This window comes from Pyrus communis, chromosome 13 (genome assembly GCF_041283825.1).
Source record: "Pyrus communis isolate YQ-2024b chromosome 13, ASM4128382v1, whole genome shotgun sequence".
In the NCBI taxonomy this organism is placed as follows: Eukaryota; Viridiplantae; Streptophyta; class Magnoliopsida; order Rosales; family Rosaceae; genus Pyrus; species Pyrus communis.
In genome coordinates, this window is record NC_142577.1 from 14611139 (window position 1) to 14628563 (window position 17425).

General features: G+C 36.7%; 1 protein-coding gene across 1 annotated transcript; it reads left to right on the forward strand.

The window, feature by feature from the left end:
• Positions 1–10400: 10400 nt before the first annotated feature.
• Positions 10401–17223, forward strand: LOC137737523 (auxin response factor 19). Its single transcript, XM_068477032.2, has 14 exons — positions 10401–10999; positions 11354–11472; positions 11963–12061; positions 12160–12216; positions 12361–12516; positions 12592–12676; positions 12777–12867; positions 13053–13217; positions 13365–13487; positions 13668–13743; positions 13848–13986; positions 14262–16114; positions 16219–16409; positions 16571–17223. Exons 1-14 carry the CDS (start codon positions 10936–10938, stop codon positions 16707–16709), a joined length of 3357 nt encoding a protein of 1118 aa, XP_068333133.2. The 5' UTR covers positions 10401–10935; the 3' UTR covers positions 16710–17223.
• The last annotated feature ends 202 nt before the right edge of the window (positions 17224–17425 follow it).

The following is a 17425-nucleotide window of genomic DNA, read 5'->3' on the forward strand; positions in this document are numbered from 1 at the left end:
GAAATCCTTCACCCAGACCTAACAAGGGCTAGGGTTTTGGCTTCGGCCTCTCAAAAAGTGAGCGAGAAAAAAAAAAAAAAAAAGGGAATAGAAGAGAGAAGTTTTGGAACGCTAATCCCAAGAGGCTCCCAATACACTAAGGGGGTGTTTGTTTGACCGGATTAAGGGGGACTGGACTGGACTAGACTGTAGTCCTTTGTTTGGTCTGGACAAGGATTAGGTTTAATGGGATTAAAGGGGACTCGCCCCGACTGAACGTTTCGCTAAACGTTCTTAAGGAGACCCCTCAATTTCAAGCGGACTGCTAGTCCCGTTCTCTCCCCCGCCACTGATCCCTCGTCGTCTCCCTTCTCCTTCGCCCTCTCCCTTCTGATCCGCACCTTTGCCCACTCCCTTAGGCCTTCACTATGCCACCCAAACGCCTAAACCCAGACCTTAAACAAAACTGAAAAACAATCCATTGATTCCCTTCCTTTCTTCTTCGTTCAAGTCGGGACCGAAAGCGTACCAAATGCTCAAGCACCTGCAAATCCCCACATAAATTCAAAACAAAAAGGCAAAATCACCAGAGAATCCTGAGATTTTTCGAGAAAATCAGGAGGCGCTGCGTGGAGAGCTCCGATGAATCCTCCATGCGAATCTTCTGCATAAGGAAAAGAGGGAGAGGTTAGGGATAAAGTGGACGAAGGGAAAAAAAGGAGAGGGGAAGGAGAGAGTAGCCGGAAGAAAATAGGGAGAAGTTGCAGAGAGAGAGGAAGAATATTTTGGAAAAATGGAGAAACAGAACAAAAAGAGGGAGATGAGAAGGAGAATGGCGGAGGAAAAGAGGAATAGGGTAGAGAGAGATAATTTTAGGAATAAATAAATACAAAGATTTTGGCCCTTACAGAAGAACACATGATTCTAGAAACAAATAAAATGATAAATTAATAATAAAATATTAATAAATATAGATAAAATAATATAATATTTGAGTTGGATAATTATCCAACTTCTTAGTCCGACACTGCACCAAACGCTTCACTAAACTAGTCCAGCTTAATCTAGTCTAAGCCAGTCCAGCTTAATCCCTGAAGCTAATCTAGTCCGAGACAATCCGGTGCAACAAACGCACCCTAAAAGACAAAAAACGCAGGCGTGCGTGCTCTCTCCTCGAAAAGCACCGTCACCATTCTCTTTCCTCGAAATCCCACTTTTTCCAGAGATTTGATGTTACTGTGGTCCCTACTGGCCTCAAAGCCCTTGCTCTCTACTTGTACGTTAACCCTAATTTCTGATTTATATGATTCTTTCAGTGCACGTGGTGTTCTATCAATAGGGCGGTGACTCCTGCCCGCCACTAACGTCGGACTCTGTGACTGTGAGTCCGTTAAACCTGCCCGGTTTCCGGCTGCTTGCATGCACGCTCGCGGCCCCTGTAATCAATGTCGATAAAGGATAACGGGATAAGGACATTATATTCCTCAAATATATTATATTTTGTTTCTCAATAGGAGTGTGAAACAAGTAAAACTTAGACATGTCAAATATTTTTATTATTATTATTTTTTCTTTTCGGAGACAATTGGAAGAAAACCATAGTTATCCACCCATTTTTAGCTCGAAGAGACTATGAAAAATTTCACAATGTCCCCCAGTTAAATAAACTCATCAGCTCAAAGTATCGAACTTGGAACCTCTCATATTTTTTTATTTATTGGGGAGGTCAAATGTTTTCATTAGACCCCTTCTAATATTTATAAGAAGAGAAATCCAATTAGATTCCATGATAGTACTGAAACAATTTGTTTGAGTATGATGCCAAAATGTGAAATGCAAACAATCTGGATCTTGGACGGGAAATTGTCAATAACTGTTAACGGGATAAGGACATTATATTCCTCAAATATATTATATTTTGTTTCTCATGAGGAGTGTGAAACAAGTAAAATTTAGAAATATCAAATGTTTTGGTTAGTCCTATTCTAATATTTATAAGAAGAGAAATATCCAATTAGATTCAATGATACTTAGTATTTAACAATTTGTTTGAGTAGCTACCTAATACTACGGTTTAGTGTTATTCTTCTTCACTTGTAAGTGAGAACTTTTAAGTTCGATTTTTGCCCAAAGTGAATTTGAACAACATTATTGCTGACCTATTGTGAGACTTAGCCCACTCCTTTACTGTCTTAGTGTAGATAATATCGTTTGTTCAAAAAAACGATTTGTTTGAGTATGATGCCAAACGTAAAAGTGCAAACAATCTGGATCTTCAACGCCAAATTGTGAGTAACTACTGATGAAGAATATTTAATTCAATGTACGACTTTTATTAACGTTCTAAATAGCTTACGTGTAAAAATGTTTGACAAGAGAACAATATTACATATGTTGCGTATTCTAAACGCTTTGCAATGGTTTTCAAAAACTAGGAAGGGACCTCCAGCATATTGCATTAATCATATTCTTTTACTAGCTACAGCCTACATGTAGCATATTATTTGTACAATTAAATAGCCTATGTACACGGAGTGTCAAGAAATAGTCCCCCTTGTAAGATGCACCTTCTTAGAGTAGTTCCACCGGCAGGTGGTTAGGCCGACACTCAGCCAATCTACTCCAGACCGTTTTATTGCCTGGCATTCAGTCTAAGCTGGTCTCCAGGCCAGCCCAAAATTGACAGACCTTGGGACCTGTCCATCTGACATCAGCATGGCGTTGGAGGGCATATGACGTCAACCTTTTTTTTTTTTTTTTTTTTTTTTTTTTGCACCAGAGAGGGAGTTGTTGTGGAGGCTAAGGAGCGGAGCTGGTCGAGGAGGGAGAGGGTGTCGGGAGGGAAAGAGCCACGGAGGGAGAAGGACGGAAGGACCAAGCGACGGCGTCGAAGGTGTGGAGATGCAGGAGGACGAAGCGACGACGTTGAAGGATAGGAGGTGTAGAGGAGCTTGTTGTTGAGGTTAGCTTGGGATTTGAAGGACAGGAGGGCAACGGCGTCGGAGGATGGGAGGAGGAGGTTTGGAGGCAGCGGTGGGAATGGATTATCTATGCTGGGGCAGATGGCGTGCAGGAATGGAAGGGAAGTGTGGAAGATGAGAAAATAAAAATATTTTAATAATAATAATATTATTTAATTTTTTTATAAAGTCAAAAATTAAAAATAAAATTATTAATTTAAATTATTTTATAATAAAAAATAATAATATTTTAATAAATTGACTAGGCTATTTTTTTAGGGGTGGAGATGCTTTGGCCTATTACTGTTCACTTGAATGGATAAATATGCTGGGTGTTGGCGCAAAGTTTTTAGGGGTGAAATTGCTCTTAGATAAACACGAAAACAAACACACACTGTCAAAGAAATAGTCCTCTTGTAAGATGATCCACCTTATGGTTATACAAACTTTTGGGTGAGAAGGGAATATAAACACGAAAATAGACTAACACTCGTCAATCATTGGTGTAATGGTGTTGCGTTGTTCAATATATTCAAATTCTTTGGCCATGAGTGAGGATGATAACACATCTACGGTCTTAGGAAGATCATGTTACCACCACCACATTTTATTTTATGCCGAATTGTATTGAATCTTTAATTTTCAAGATTTAAAGTTTCTTTTTCGAATTCGTGTCTTAAATAACGAGAAAAATCATCACAACTAGTTGTCTGTTTTTAAAATAATTAATCACCGCCATAATCACTTGTAGGAAAGTCATTATATAGAGGTCGTGGACATGCCACGCCAGCGAAGGTTTTTTTTATGAAGCTTGCAGTTGATGATGATATTAATTTATATATATGGATTAGATAGGCTTTTAGCCAAACCAGCATACCCTACAACCCACCTCTCCAGGAAACATGGTGTGGATCCACACCGTGACACCAATGGCGTTTGCTTGTTGGGATTAAGAAAATAAATAAAAACGAATTAACACTGTTCATTTGAATTAAGTTATTCTAATATTTCCCTGAAAAAAGTTAATGTAACATACAGTAAAACCTCTGAACGGTCAATCCCAACCTGGGCCAGTGTACCAAGAGAATAACTTCTCTAAATGTTTCTTATAATCCTTTAAGGCCAACGAGTGTAGAAAATATTAACTGATGAAATACACGAAAGAAATAAGGCAGAAAGTTCATAATGCATAGAAATTTTTTACTTAACAACTTCTATTTTCTCAATTCAGCTCTTTCTCAAAATCTTTATCTCATCCCCAAATTTTGCTTTTCCTAAATCCTTATCTCATCAGTCAATGCAGATATTTCTACTCCTTTCAAATTAGATGCCATGGAGAAACAAGAAATGATAATTATAATGATTTGCAGTCTAAGAGATTACGTGTGTTATATATATATTTGTTGATAAATTAATAAATTCACAGATATAACAGTAACCTTTAGAAAATAATAATTTTTCTTAGTCTCAACATTATTCATTTATATAGATTTTAGTGTAAATCTTTCTTTGAGCAATATTGTAGATATATAGACATAGTTGAATATGTCAAATTGGTCCAGTGAACATTTAAATTTGAAGTGGCGTAGTGAACAAACTCTTTATATAGGCTTATTTAAGGTTTCTTAATGAATTAGAACTTTAACTTCATATCCTCATTGCATCCGTAGAAGCATTGACAACTTGTCACTTATGTATATATTTGTATGAGTTATATATATATATATATACATATATTTCTTCTATTGAGGGATCTTTCAACTAAATTTATTTGAAGGACATCTTATTGGACACATATTTTAACAATCCAAATCACCTATTTTTCAAGTTTTCATTCATAAATTATCTTGCAAAATTAGATAAATTTGAAACTATTAATGTGTTTAATTGCGGCAAAAAAACAAACGAATACAGTTTATAGTGAGAGAAAAAGAAAACCGTAAAGGTGACGTGCTACATATATTTCTTTACAAAATAGGAAGCAAATCACAACAAGACGCTCAACCACACTTTTTTTTTTAAAAACAAAATAGGAAGCAAATCACAACAAGATGTTCAACTACACTTTTTTTTTTTTTTAACAAACGATATTATTTACTCTAAAAGGGGTGGGGAAGTGGGCTAAGCCTCACAATATGCTAGCAATAATATGGTTCAAATTAGTCTTTGATGAGAATTGAACCTAAAATCTCTCACATACAAGTAATGAATACTATTAGACTGTAGTGCTAAGTGGCCTCAACCGCGAATCTTGTTACTTATTATAGTTGATTAGAGCAAGGTCTCTCCTTGTTTAGAAAGGAGATGGCTTTTATGCATCTGCACGTGGCATATCTCATTCAACTATCTACTCTCTTCTAAACCTCCAAGTTTAGAAGCAAGGTTTCCCCCTAACACAATAGGATTATTAGGGGTGCGCAAATATCACTTCAAACTAAAACTCTTGTTAACTCATCAAACTCATCATGTGTTGCACTTGTGAGCACTTATTCATGCGTATTTCATCCCTATAAAACCTCTAGGCGACTTGGGGTAAAAACATGTTGGCTACAACTAGCCTTCGAGGAGCGAAAGATATGTCCATCAAACTTTAGTCAACTGAATTCTTGTTCAGTCAGCTAGGTTGTGGGAAAAAACAATCCTTAGAAAGAGTTTCCACATATATTGCAAATGATACGTTTTGACTAAAGTTTTAACGAAAACTTATATATGGAGGTTGTAACATTCACACTTAAGCATAAATTTGAGTGATAAATTGGCAAGATTTAGTTTATGTGATATTTGAGCACACCTGCAGTATTTAAGATGGTGTTTGTGCAATTTCACTACTATTAGTGTTACAACATATTGTTATTATTAGTAGTTATGCAATTGCATATCTTACATACTTCAAGGTTATGGTCATTTGGAATTTCTTTTTTTAGGGAAAAGCATGAGGGCAATGCTATTGCATGCTAAATTATTGAACTCTCCTTCCCAACTAATCTTCTTCATACCCGAAAGGGGTGATTGACCGTGGTTCGCCACTAATTGTCCTCTTTTTAAAAACAAAAATGAAAGCACATAAAAAAATATTACCTAATTAAACTGGGATGAGAAAATAATTTAGGCTAGCATTGCTACGTCAACAAGTACTTATTTGGACAAGTAAAAGATTTGTTAGGACAAGTAAAAGGTTTGCAATAAGTAAACTAACAATTAGAAAGCAACCAAAGAAAAACCAAAGTTTCTTAATTTTCACTTACGGATGCGACCATTCCGTGTAATTTGCATGGGAGATTACTAAGAGATCGGTCAGTACTCAGTAGCATGCAATCTTGGATCTCAACGCCAATAAGCAATAATAGATGGATAATAATTAGGTACTCACTAACGAGTACTCTATGAATTTATTTTTTAATTTGACTTAATAAAAAAATAATAACTAACTAGAGGTCTTAGATTTAACATCACTATAATAACTAACTAGTAGCTACTCTATTTTTGAAGAGTTTTGATACTTAATTATGCTTAATCTAGGTAGTTATCCTAAGGTACTAAAAACTTTCTAAATATGCAAGTGACCCTTTACCATAGTAGTGAAAAGGTTTTGAGTCCTTGCATGACGGCGTGAGTTCAAACTTCGTCGGGAACTAATCTAACAAAATTATCGTTTGAAAAAAAAAAGAAAAAAATAAATAAAATCTAGGTATCCATATTTTACACGTAAGAATTCAGAAATGGTCTGGATATAAACAAGTAAAATGTCTACATAAGTGGTGCTTGAGCGTGATTTTCCATTTTAACTATTTTTTCCCTTCAAATTACTTCCTCTTTTTCTAATTTTCTCCACAGGAATACCTTTCCTAAAAAATAAAATAAATAAATAAATGTGTACTTCTATTAGTTCATGCATCGCATTTTTTTTATACAAGGTTCAACGATTTCCGAACCACAACTACTTGCCCCAAGCGATTGGGGGTAGGTGAGTCTGGGAAAGCAACATTCCTTGAAAATACATAGCAATTAATGCACGCAACTACCTTTCTATGAACCCTATATCGTTAAGCTTAATTACTTTAGTTAGAATGAGAACACGGCATTGACATTGACTTTTTTTTTTTTTTTTTTTTTTTTTTGGATTTGAGTACATCGATATTTTTACACTAAGGAGATGAGAGTTCGGCTAAGCCACACAATGGGCAGTCTAATTTGATTGACTTTTAAATATACAATTATCCTCAATTTAATTAAAAGGGCTTTCACATTAACTCTGTATGAACATTGTAAGAGATGATAAACTCACACTTTTGTTTCTTCATGCACACTCATAATTGATCCTGTCAATTGTTGCTTAATAATTTGAACCGTCTATTTTACAAGTCATCTTTTAAAAAACCAACCATGCAAAATATCAACCAAATCATAAATCTTATAATTGTGCTTTTCAGTATTAAGTGAGAATCATAGTTCGTTTATTTATTAAATAGCAATTAGATGACAAAAACATTAGTTTTTCTTTCCTTTTTCTTTTTGCAAAGTTGACGTTTAAAAAGTAACTTATAAAATAGACAGTTTAGATCATCATGCAACATTGCATGAAGGTAGAACAAGAAGGTTACTAGCATTTTTCTTTGAGTTTTGGTTTAGTCTTGTCTTGTCTCTTTCTTATACAAGTGATAATATTACTACTTCAATTTACACTAAGGGAAGGAAAAAGTTAATTTGAAATGCAATGAATCGAAGAGAAAGATCCTAGTTAACAGCGCAATCCGCCACTTGCTCGTCTTGTTTTATACTACCCGAACTTTAGCTGTACTAAACCAGTTTAAAGTCGTAAGTGTAAAAATTAACAACTAAGAATTAACAGCAAAATGATTTGGTATTCAATATCTAAAAAGTACTTAAAACTTCAAAGTTAAAAAACAAAAATATTTGATTTTAAAATTTCTTGTGAACGAGTTGCTCACGAACTTTGTAAGCTAAATGTGGCATACCTCAAGCCTGATTTGTTTCTGTCATGATTTGATATCAGACGACCCAAATTCAAGCCACGAACTCGAACTGTACCGAACTAATTTACAACCCTATTTATATGATGGATCTTGCATCAATATTGGTGAAGTCGCCGACTTGTAACTTGAGTGTGTTACAAATTTTATTTTGTTTTGGTTGCGCAGATAATTTTTTTTATTAACTTTCTAGGTTTTTACAAGAAGAAATTAGGTTCTTATCCTTCAGTTTGCTACTCAATTGATTAAAATCCTATTTATTTTCAATTTTTGATTAAGGTCCTTGAGTATTAATAACATCATTAATTATTTCAATAATAAAATATTTTTTTATTTCTAACTATATTCATTTAATGTTAAAAATGTTACAATTAGTATATTTATATTTCTGACTAAATTTTTTATCATATATTTTTAGTTTTAGTTTGTACCCATTTTTAATTTGGACACATTTTTAATTTGTACCAATTTTCTTTTCAGTTTTAATTTGTACCCATATATTAATTTCTTTTTGTGCCCATATTTTTTAAAGTTTATTTGTATTTGTACCCATATATAATTTTTTTATTTGTACTTTTTATTTTGCTAAATGTACCCACGCTAATTATATGTACCCATTCATGTAAAACTTTTTAATCTTAAAATGTACTCATTCTTAAATATACCAATTTGTTATATGTAAAATGTACAATTTTTTATATAAAATCTATTCAATTTTTTTCTAATCCATTTTTAAACTTATATGGGTACATTCTTTTTTCTTTGATTTTAAAATGTATCCATGTCAAGTTTAATCGAAGAAATTTACTAATGTTATTAAGCCTGATATCTTCTTTTTTTTTTTTTTTTTTGTGATTTTGAAGAATGTACCCATGTTTTGATACAATTAATTTTTTGGTTAATTTTGATGAATGTACCCATGTTTATACACACACACACACACACTAGTATATTTATATTTTAATATTTTTAATCCCACAAATTATGGTTTTTTTATTTAAAATCTCATTTATATAAACAACTAAAATTTCTAATTTTTAATTTAAAAAATATAGTAACATACATAGAAATAAATTATCAGATTAATTTCAGAGACCTTGATCAAAAATTAAAAACCAAAAAGGTTTCAATCAAAGAATATTCATAACTAAGGACCGTATCTAAAGTCTCTCTTTTTACAATAAACAATAATTTATAATTAAAAAAATCTAAAATCGGAAATTTAACACATCCAACCAGTAAACATCATGTTGAAGATGAAAAGAACAAGGAAACACAAAGAACCAATATACAATAACTTTCATCATGTGCACAATGGACAGTGATGGTGACGGTCAAGATATTGGTCAATTAACACATAATCATGTTTTGTTTTGCAGCCAATAACAAATATTCATGTGTTAGATTATATTGTGAAAGGGACAAATGGGTAATTTGAGGTAATCTCCTAATTAACCTTAGGGTAATTAGTGAGCATCTCAACAATACAAGCTAAATTTTTGTTAGATCAAAGCATGTGGAGATTGATCGTAATTTTGTTTATGAGAAATTGAAGGAAAAATCAAGTTAATTCTGTATATGAAGAGTACAGAGCAGCTGGTTGATATTCCAACACATGCCTTGTCGTGTCAAGCTTTTCGTGACTCACTTGTAAAGATGGCCATCGATGATATCTATGCTCCACCTTGAGAGGGTGTTGGTGAGTCATGGGTGTAAATTGATTAGATTGTATGGTCTTGTAACCCTACTTGTAATCCTATATATACCTCCTTGAGAAAAGAATGAAAGTACTCTAATTATTCTACACCAATACTCCTACACACACTTTTAAGTAATATTTTATATTAAAGACAACAACCCAAGCCCTTTTTTCTCTTAAAGCCCATAAACAATACAATTTTATAATTTTTAATGTTTAGCAAAAATTTAACTTTATCCCTTCCTAGCTAAATCTAGCTAGTTATTCTTCACAAGGTTAAGATAGCTAGTTATTTAGCTAGATTTTTTTGTTAGTTCTCTCGAGGTGCCAACAATGAGATAGAAAATGAACTATCCATTTCCTAAGGGGACCTCTTTTTATTTCTCACATATTTTTTTAATTTTCAATTGTCAGATCAGATGAATAGAAAAAGATCAAAAAACAAAAATTAACAAACGGTGTATGAGAAATAAAATGAGCGTGTGAATAACACACCCTTTTCCTAAAAGGTATTTAAAAAAAATGAGCTACTAGAGATTATTAACTTAGAGCAAGGCCATTTTTAATTGATAAGTTTGTAATAAGTTTAAATCATATGATGTGATTATTGATGATTTAATTATTAAATATTAATTAACGTGTTTATTTTCTATTTATAACATATCACCTAATTTGTAAATATAATCCAAAAAAAAATTAGGATAGTATTACTCTTTTACTCTTTTCCTTAACTTTACTCCATAAGGTCAACTAAGAGCCAAAGCCCCATTTTAGTCAGTGCCATTTTCAAGGAACATCAGAGAGAGATTATTTTGATGTAGAAAGAGAGAAAGTGAAAGAAAAGAGAAAGGGAGCAATTGAGCATTCGGAAGAAGAGAGAGAGAGAGAGAGAGAGAGGAAAGGCAGTGTCTGGGTGGTGTAGGGGAAGATAGGGGGCAAAGCTTCAGCATTTGGTCTCTCTTAGTCTCAGCAAGCCCTCCTTTTTCTCTGCCCCTCTGTTCCCTCCTTTTACTTCGCCGTTTCCCCCCGTTTACCTTGCCGGAAAAGCCCCTACCCTTTCCCGGGAAAGCTACAAACTTTTTCCGGGAAAGTTTTTCTTTTCCATTTTTTTTCAATTTGTTTCGGGAGCTGCAGATTCTGCCGAGCTCAGCTGATAGAGAACTTGGTCCGAGTGCGTCGTCCGGGAGCTGAGACGAGCTCGGAAAGCAGGTCTAATTCCTCGCCAATATATCTCCGGCGATATGCGCAAGTGAGACTCTCGGCGATTTATACAATTTCGTAAAAACCCAAGTCGGCATAGCAAACAATGAAGCCGCCGGCGAACGGCGCGGGAGCTTCCGTCGCCAACTGCGCATCCAATTCATGCCCAGGTCGGTGCTTTCTCTCTCTAGAACACTCAAATCGATTGACTCTCCCTCTCTCTAAAAACACGATATTAAAAAAGCAGCGGATGGATCGGTGGATCGATACAATTGCTGTGGATTTATTTGATTTGTCTGTTTATATCGTTTTGTTCGTTACAAGTTTTATATACGGGACTCGGTAACTAACTGCCGCTGGCCGGCGGTTACGTTCTGAGATTCCCAGAATCCAGATTCTTACAACCTTTCAGTTGGTCTTTAATTTTCTTTCCCCCGTTTGCGTTTTCTCGGAAAACAAACGGAAAAGACGGGGGTTTTGTGCTGTGGTGGTTTCTGACGAATGGGTGGCCGACACGTGTGCAGGGGGAGAGAATGTAAAGAGCATAAACCCGGAGCTATGGCAAGCGTGCGCCGGGCCGCTGGTGAACTTGCCGCCGGCCGGGACCCACGTGGTGTACTTCCCTCAAGGCCACAGCGAACAGGTGGGTGGGTGTTTTTTATTGTGGATGTTGCTATCATGCGCCGCATCGGTGTTTATGCTTATCCTTCACATTCTGCTTTGCCATTTTTATGAACTCATGTTTTTTTGAGTTCATTTATCAAGCAGCTCTCTGTTAATAGCAATCTGTTGGTGGCCTTCCTTTTTTAAATCTTCCCAAAACATTTGGTTTTATGCATATATAAGTGCGCGTGTGTGTGTGTTTTATATATACACACACACACACATTAAAACATTGAAATATTGTGGTCTACTGCTACTTTATTTTCCGAATAAAGCAATTGGTGTTGATGGGTTTTGAAATATTGTTACTGTTTTTGTTCAACAATTACTGTTGTAGATAAGTTTTTATTTGGATTTAAGTAAATACGTTTATTATTGTTGTTTGTTTTTGGAGAATTTCCTCTGTGTTTTTTGTTTCTTCTTTTTGGAGGCGGTCTGTACTGATTTGTACCTGAAATTTCCTATTCCAGGTTGCGGCTTCTATGAAAAAGGATGTGGATGGTCAAATACCGAACTACCCGAATCTTCCATCCAAGCTACTTTGTCTCCTTCACAATGTCACCTTGCATGTATGGGTGATTTTATCTGCTTTAACTATTACTTTGTAAACAGATTTGTATTCTTGATCATTTCTAATTGATTTTCTCATTTATGTTTCATTTACAAGGCGGACCCCGAAACAGACGAAGTTTATGCTCAGATGACACTTCTGCCCGTGTCATCGGTAAGGACTATGTTCGTAATGACTTGAAGATTATTACGTTCTTATAGTACTATGGGCATGCCTTTCTGTCACTTGATAATTTTCCATTGTTCTTTAGAAGGTAAAAGTTTCTGGAACCTCATTCATCAATTTGTTGTCGTGTAGTTTGACAAGGATGCACTATTGAGATCGGATCTCGCGCTCAAGACAAATAAGCCCCAACCAGAATTTTTCTGCAAAACATTGACAGCAAGTGATACAAGCACTCATGGAGGTTTCTCAGTGCCCCGACGTGCAGCAGAAAAGATTTTCCCTCCTCTCGTAAGCAAGTTTACATCATTCCCAAGGTTTTCCTCGATAATTGCAAAGTTTTATAGTGTTTCATCTTCTACATAGGATTTCTCCATGCAACCACCTGCCCAAGAACTTGTCGCCAGGGATTTGCATGATACTGTTTGGACCTTCCGCCATATCTATCGTGGTATGTTATCTTTTTATCCATTTGAATGTACATATATGGATGAAGCATTAGTATCCTATTTCTAAACATCTCATGTCATTCCTTGATTTGCTTGATTCAGGGCAACCAAAACGCCACTTGCTTACAACAGGATGGAGCCTATTTGTTAGTGGGAAGAGGCTTTTCGCTGGTGATTCCGTCTTGTTCATCAGGTAATCACGTTGAAATGGAAATCTTGGGATATTCTATTTTGGAGTATTAAATTTTCACCTTAAGTATGATTTATTGGTAAAAGTGCCTCTTTCAAGTTATACAGATGTATATTTTAGTTTCCTCTTCCCTATTTTGGACTGGAAAATAAGCAACTTCTTCTGATGGTCACACTTTTCATGATCAGGGATGAAAAACAGCAGCTTCTTTTGGGAATTAGACGAGCAAACAGGCAACCCACCAACCTATCATCTTCAGTATTGTCAAGTGACAGTATGCATATTGGAATTTTAGCAGCTGCAGCTCATGCTGCCGCTAATAATAGCCCCTTCACAGTATTCTACAATCCTAGGTTAACATCTATCAATTTTTTATTCCGAATGTATCATCTTTATTTTACGACTATAGAATCCTAATTGTGGGAACGACTCACCTTTGTTATTACTCATCGAATGAATTCAATATATATCATTTTTAAAATATACTTTTCCAAATGCAGGGCTAGTCCATCAGAGTTTGTTATCCCTTTAGCCAAGTACTACAAGGCAGCATGTGGCAACCAACTATCACTAGGCATGCGTTTTCGTATGATGTTCGAAACTGAAGAGTCAGGGACAAGAAGGTAGTTGTATACTTGTATCTCAGTTTAAGTTCTATGTAGAATTTTAGTAATCTTGGCATCAGTGATCTGGTATGTAATTCACAAAATATACTTAACGAACTAGAAATGGCCTGCGGAATATGATCATTTGCAAACCTTATGGTAGTGTAAGAGTTGAACATAAGAAATTTTGTTGCGCAGGTACATGGGTACAATTACAGGAATTAGTGATCTTGATCCTGTTAGGTGGAAGCACTCACAATGGCGTAATTTGCAGGTAAATGTGATGCAAACTTCTCGTTGTATCTCTTCCCTTTGTTCTTACAGTCATCTTGTCGGTCATTGAAAATAACCCCTAATGCCTCACGTTTCTTTGAATAGGTTGGTTGGGACGAATCAACTGCTGGGGAAAGGCGTAATCGGGTTTCAATTTGGGAAATTGAGCCTGTTACTGCTCCATTTTTCATCTGCCCCCCACCATTCTTCAGATCAAAGCGTCCCAGGCAACCAGGAATGCCAGGTAAAAGATATAATATATATTGAAGGATGAATTATACTAGTTCTTCCTCCTATGATAAATGTTTGACCTTTGGACTTCAAGGGTATCTTTTTTGTGATCTTTTGTATGCTACAACAAACTATGATTTGAATCATTTGGAGGCTTCATTATCCTTTTCCTTGCATGTTTTATACCCTTGTTTTGAGTCAGCCAAACGCGCCGTTAGAAACTTAACCGCATTTTGAATTTGGAATTTTGGTGAAAAGACATCAATAACTTTGATTTTTCTTTCGCAGATGAGGACTATGATATGGATAATCTTTTCAAGAGAACAATGCCTTGGCTTGGTGATGATATGTCCATGAAGGATCCCCAGGTTCTACCTGGCCTAAACTTAGTCCAGTGGATGAACTTGCAGCAAAATTCTTCCACAGGCAACTCCATGCAGCCAAATTATATGCATTCGTATTCTGGTTCAGCTATGGAAAACCTTGCTGGAGCAGATCTTTCTCGGCAGTTGGGCTTGTCGGCTCCTCAAATACCTCAAATGAACAATTTACAATTCAATGGCCAGAGGCCACCTCAGCAAGTGCAACAGCTTGATCAGCTCCCAAAGCAGCCATCCTCATTGAGCCCGTTAGCATCCATGATACAACGTCAGCAACAGTTGGGAGATAATTCTCAACCACCCCGGCAAAATTCGGTCAATCAAACTCTGCCCTTGAGCCAAGTTCAGTCCCAGCTTTTGCAACCTCAGACCCTTGCCCAAAATAACAGTGGTGTTCTTCAGCAGCAATCGTCTGCTCAAAACCATCTTCAAAGAAACATACCTCAGAACCTACAGCAGCATCAGCAGCAGCAGCAGCAGCATCAACAACAAATTATGGGTCAAAATCAACAGCAGAGTTTTATTCAGTCTCAACCACCAGATCAAATGAACCAACAGTTACAACATCTTTCGGATAATCAGCTTCAGTTTCAACTGTTACAGAAGCTTCAACAGCAACAGCAGTCACTTTTAGCGCAGCAGGCACTGCAACATCCCGCCCAACAAGTCCAACTCCAGGACCAGCAGAGGCAAATGTTTGATATGTCCCAGAGCTTCTCGAGGCCTTCTCCCACCCAAATGTTAGATATGCCTCAAATGGCACCAACCTCGCATCCTCAGTCAAGAACAATGCCACAGCAGATGACAAAGAATAGTCACAGCCAAGCTAATGTTCGGTTTTCTCAACCACCTCAGCAGCCAAAGCTTCAACAGCAGCAATCTGGTATGCTGCCTGAAATGTCCAGCCACATGGGACTCCCAAACACAACCACCAATCACCTCTCTACAGTGGGTAGCAATATGATGACAGCGGTTGCAGGAGCTGGGCAGTCTGGGATTACAGATGAGGTTCCATCTTGTTCAACTTCACCATCCACAAACAACGGCCCGAGTGTAATTCAACCGTTGACGAACAACAGATCCCACCGAAACTCATCAATAGGGGAGGACATAGCTCAGTCTGCCACCACAATATTGAGTTCCGGTGCCATAGACAGAATGCCATCTCATGGTAACTTGATGAAAGATTTCCAACATAAGTCTGAAGTTAAGCCGTCAGTGAACATTGCTAGGAATCAAAGTCAAGGAATTCTTGCTCCGCAAGCATACATGAACGGTGCAGCGTCCCAGACAGATTACTTGGACACATCATCTTCAACAACTTCAGTTGGCCTCTCTCAGAATGATGTCCATTTACAGCAGAATAACGCCCCGTTACCTTTCCATCCACAATCAATGTTATTCAGAGAAGCAAGTCAAGAAGTGGAAGTTCTGGTGGATCAGAGAAACAATGTTCCGTATGGTTCTAACATTGATGGTCAAATAGGGATACCCTTGAATCCTGATCCTATGTTGGCCAAAGGCGTGGTGGGGTTAGCAAAGGATTTTTCAAATGCTCTCTCTTCAGGTGGCATGCTTGGCAACTATGAAAATTCGAAAGATGCTCAGGTGGAACTTTCAACTTCAATGGTTTCCCAGTCCTTTGGAGTTCCTGATATGACATTCAATTCGATTGACTCAGCGATAAATGATAGCAGCTTTCTGGACAGTGGCCCATGGCCACCTGCTCCGCCATTTCAGCGGATGCGGACATACACCAAGGTTTGATATTTTAAATTCAAAACAAAAAAAGAATTGTGATACTATCTATTTCAAGCTTTTCAGATTATGTCTTTTGCTCTAACTTGGTTAATGTTTATGTATAGGTGTACAAACGCGGAGCTGTAGGGAGATCCATAGATATGACACGCTATTCAAATTATGACGAGCTTAAACAAGATCTGGCTCGACGGTTTGGTATAGAGGGACAGTTAGAGGACCGAGGGAGGGTAGGCTGGAAACTTGTGTATGTAGATCATGAGAATGATGTTCTGCTAGTTGGAGATGACCCTTGGGAGTAAGTCTTTCAATCTCATTTCTGCTCAAAATTTGAAATATATTATAAGCATACGTGCATCAAACGTCATTTTCTTGTTTGCAAAATTGTAGGCCAAAAGCATAGGAGTCTTCATTTGTCATCGAAACTTGTTTCTTAACTAGTTGTTTTGCCTATTCCAGGGAGTTTGTGAACTGTGTTCGCTGCATCAAGATCCTTTCCCCGCAAGAAGTCCAGCAGATGAGTTTGGATGGAGATTTTGGTGGCAACGCTGTGCTCCCAAACCAAGCTTGCAGCAGCTCGGATGGTGGGAATGCCTAATGTAGCATGCCAATACGCTGACAGTTTTCTCCCTAGTAGGAGCCTTAGATGCTTGTAGGAAAATCTTTCACGGTAATCAGCACGGCATAAAGATCAAAGTTTGACCTTTCTGGTGACTTAGCCGTTACTAGTTGCTGGAGCAAGCAGTTTGAGAAGTGGTATTTCATGGTTAAGGTTGGCATCTAACTTTCTGGCCGAGCTCTTGCATAAGCACGGGAGAGAAGCTGAAGTTCTGAACAGAGGATCCCAGTCCGAAATTTCTTGTGGTTCTAGTTGGTCCCGAGTTATGTTCTAGGGAGGGCAAATTTCCGGCCTAGTGAACAATCTAGTACGGCATGTTTTATATTCGCGGATACAACGATGATGTCTGAAGTCAATTTTAAACTTCATTTGCCATTTTGCTTTTCAGATTGAAATTCTCCCACTCAAGTACATTGTAAAAATCAGCAGCATGAAATGTTTGTCATGCAGTTCTCGGTGTATAAATGCGCAGAAATGAACTTTCTTAAATAAATTTTGCAAAATTTTGACTGATTAACGGTAATGGAATAATGTTCCCAAACACGTTAAGATTAATGTAGCAGCATAACCTAAGGCCTCGTTTGGTGTCAATGATTGGATCAGAATTGATAATCCACTCGATTCAATGTACGTTAAAGGGAAAAAATAGACGTCAATTCTAAATGGTCGAAGTTGAAGGTAAAAGATGGATTAGT

Coding starts and splice junctions, on each gene's coding strand:
- LOC137737523 (XM_068477032.2), top strand. CDS start 10,936: ATGAAGCCGCCGGCGAACGGCGCGGGAGCTTCCGTCGCCAACTGCGCA. Junction 13,218..13,364: donor ACAGTATTCTACAATCCTAG/GTTAACATCTAT, acceptor TTCCAAATGCAG/GGCTAGTCCATCAGAGTTTG. Junction 13,488..13,667: donor GAAGAGTCAGGGACAAGAAG/GTAGTTGTATAC, acceptor TTTGTTGCGCAG/GTACATGGGTACAATTACAG.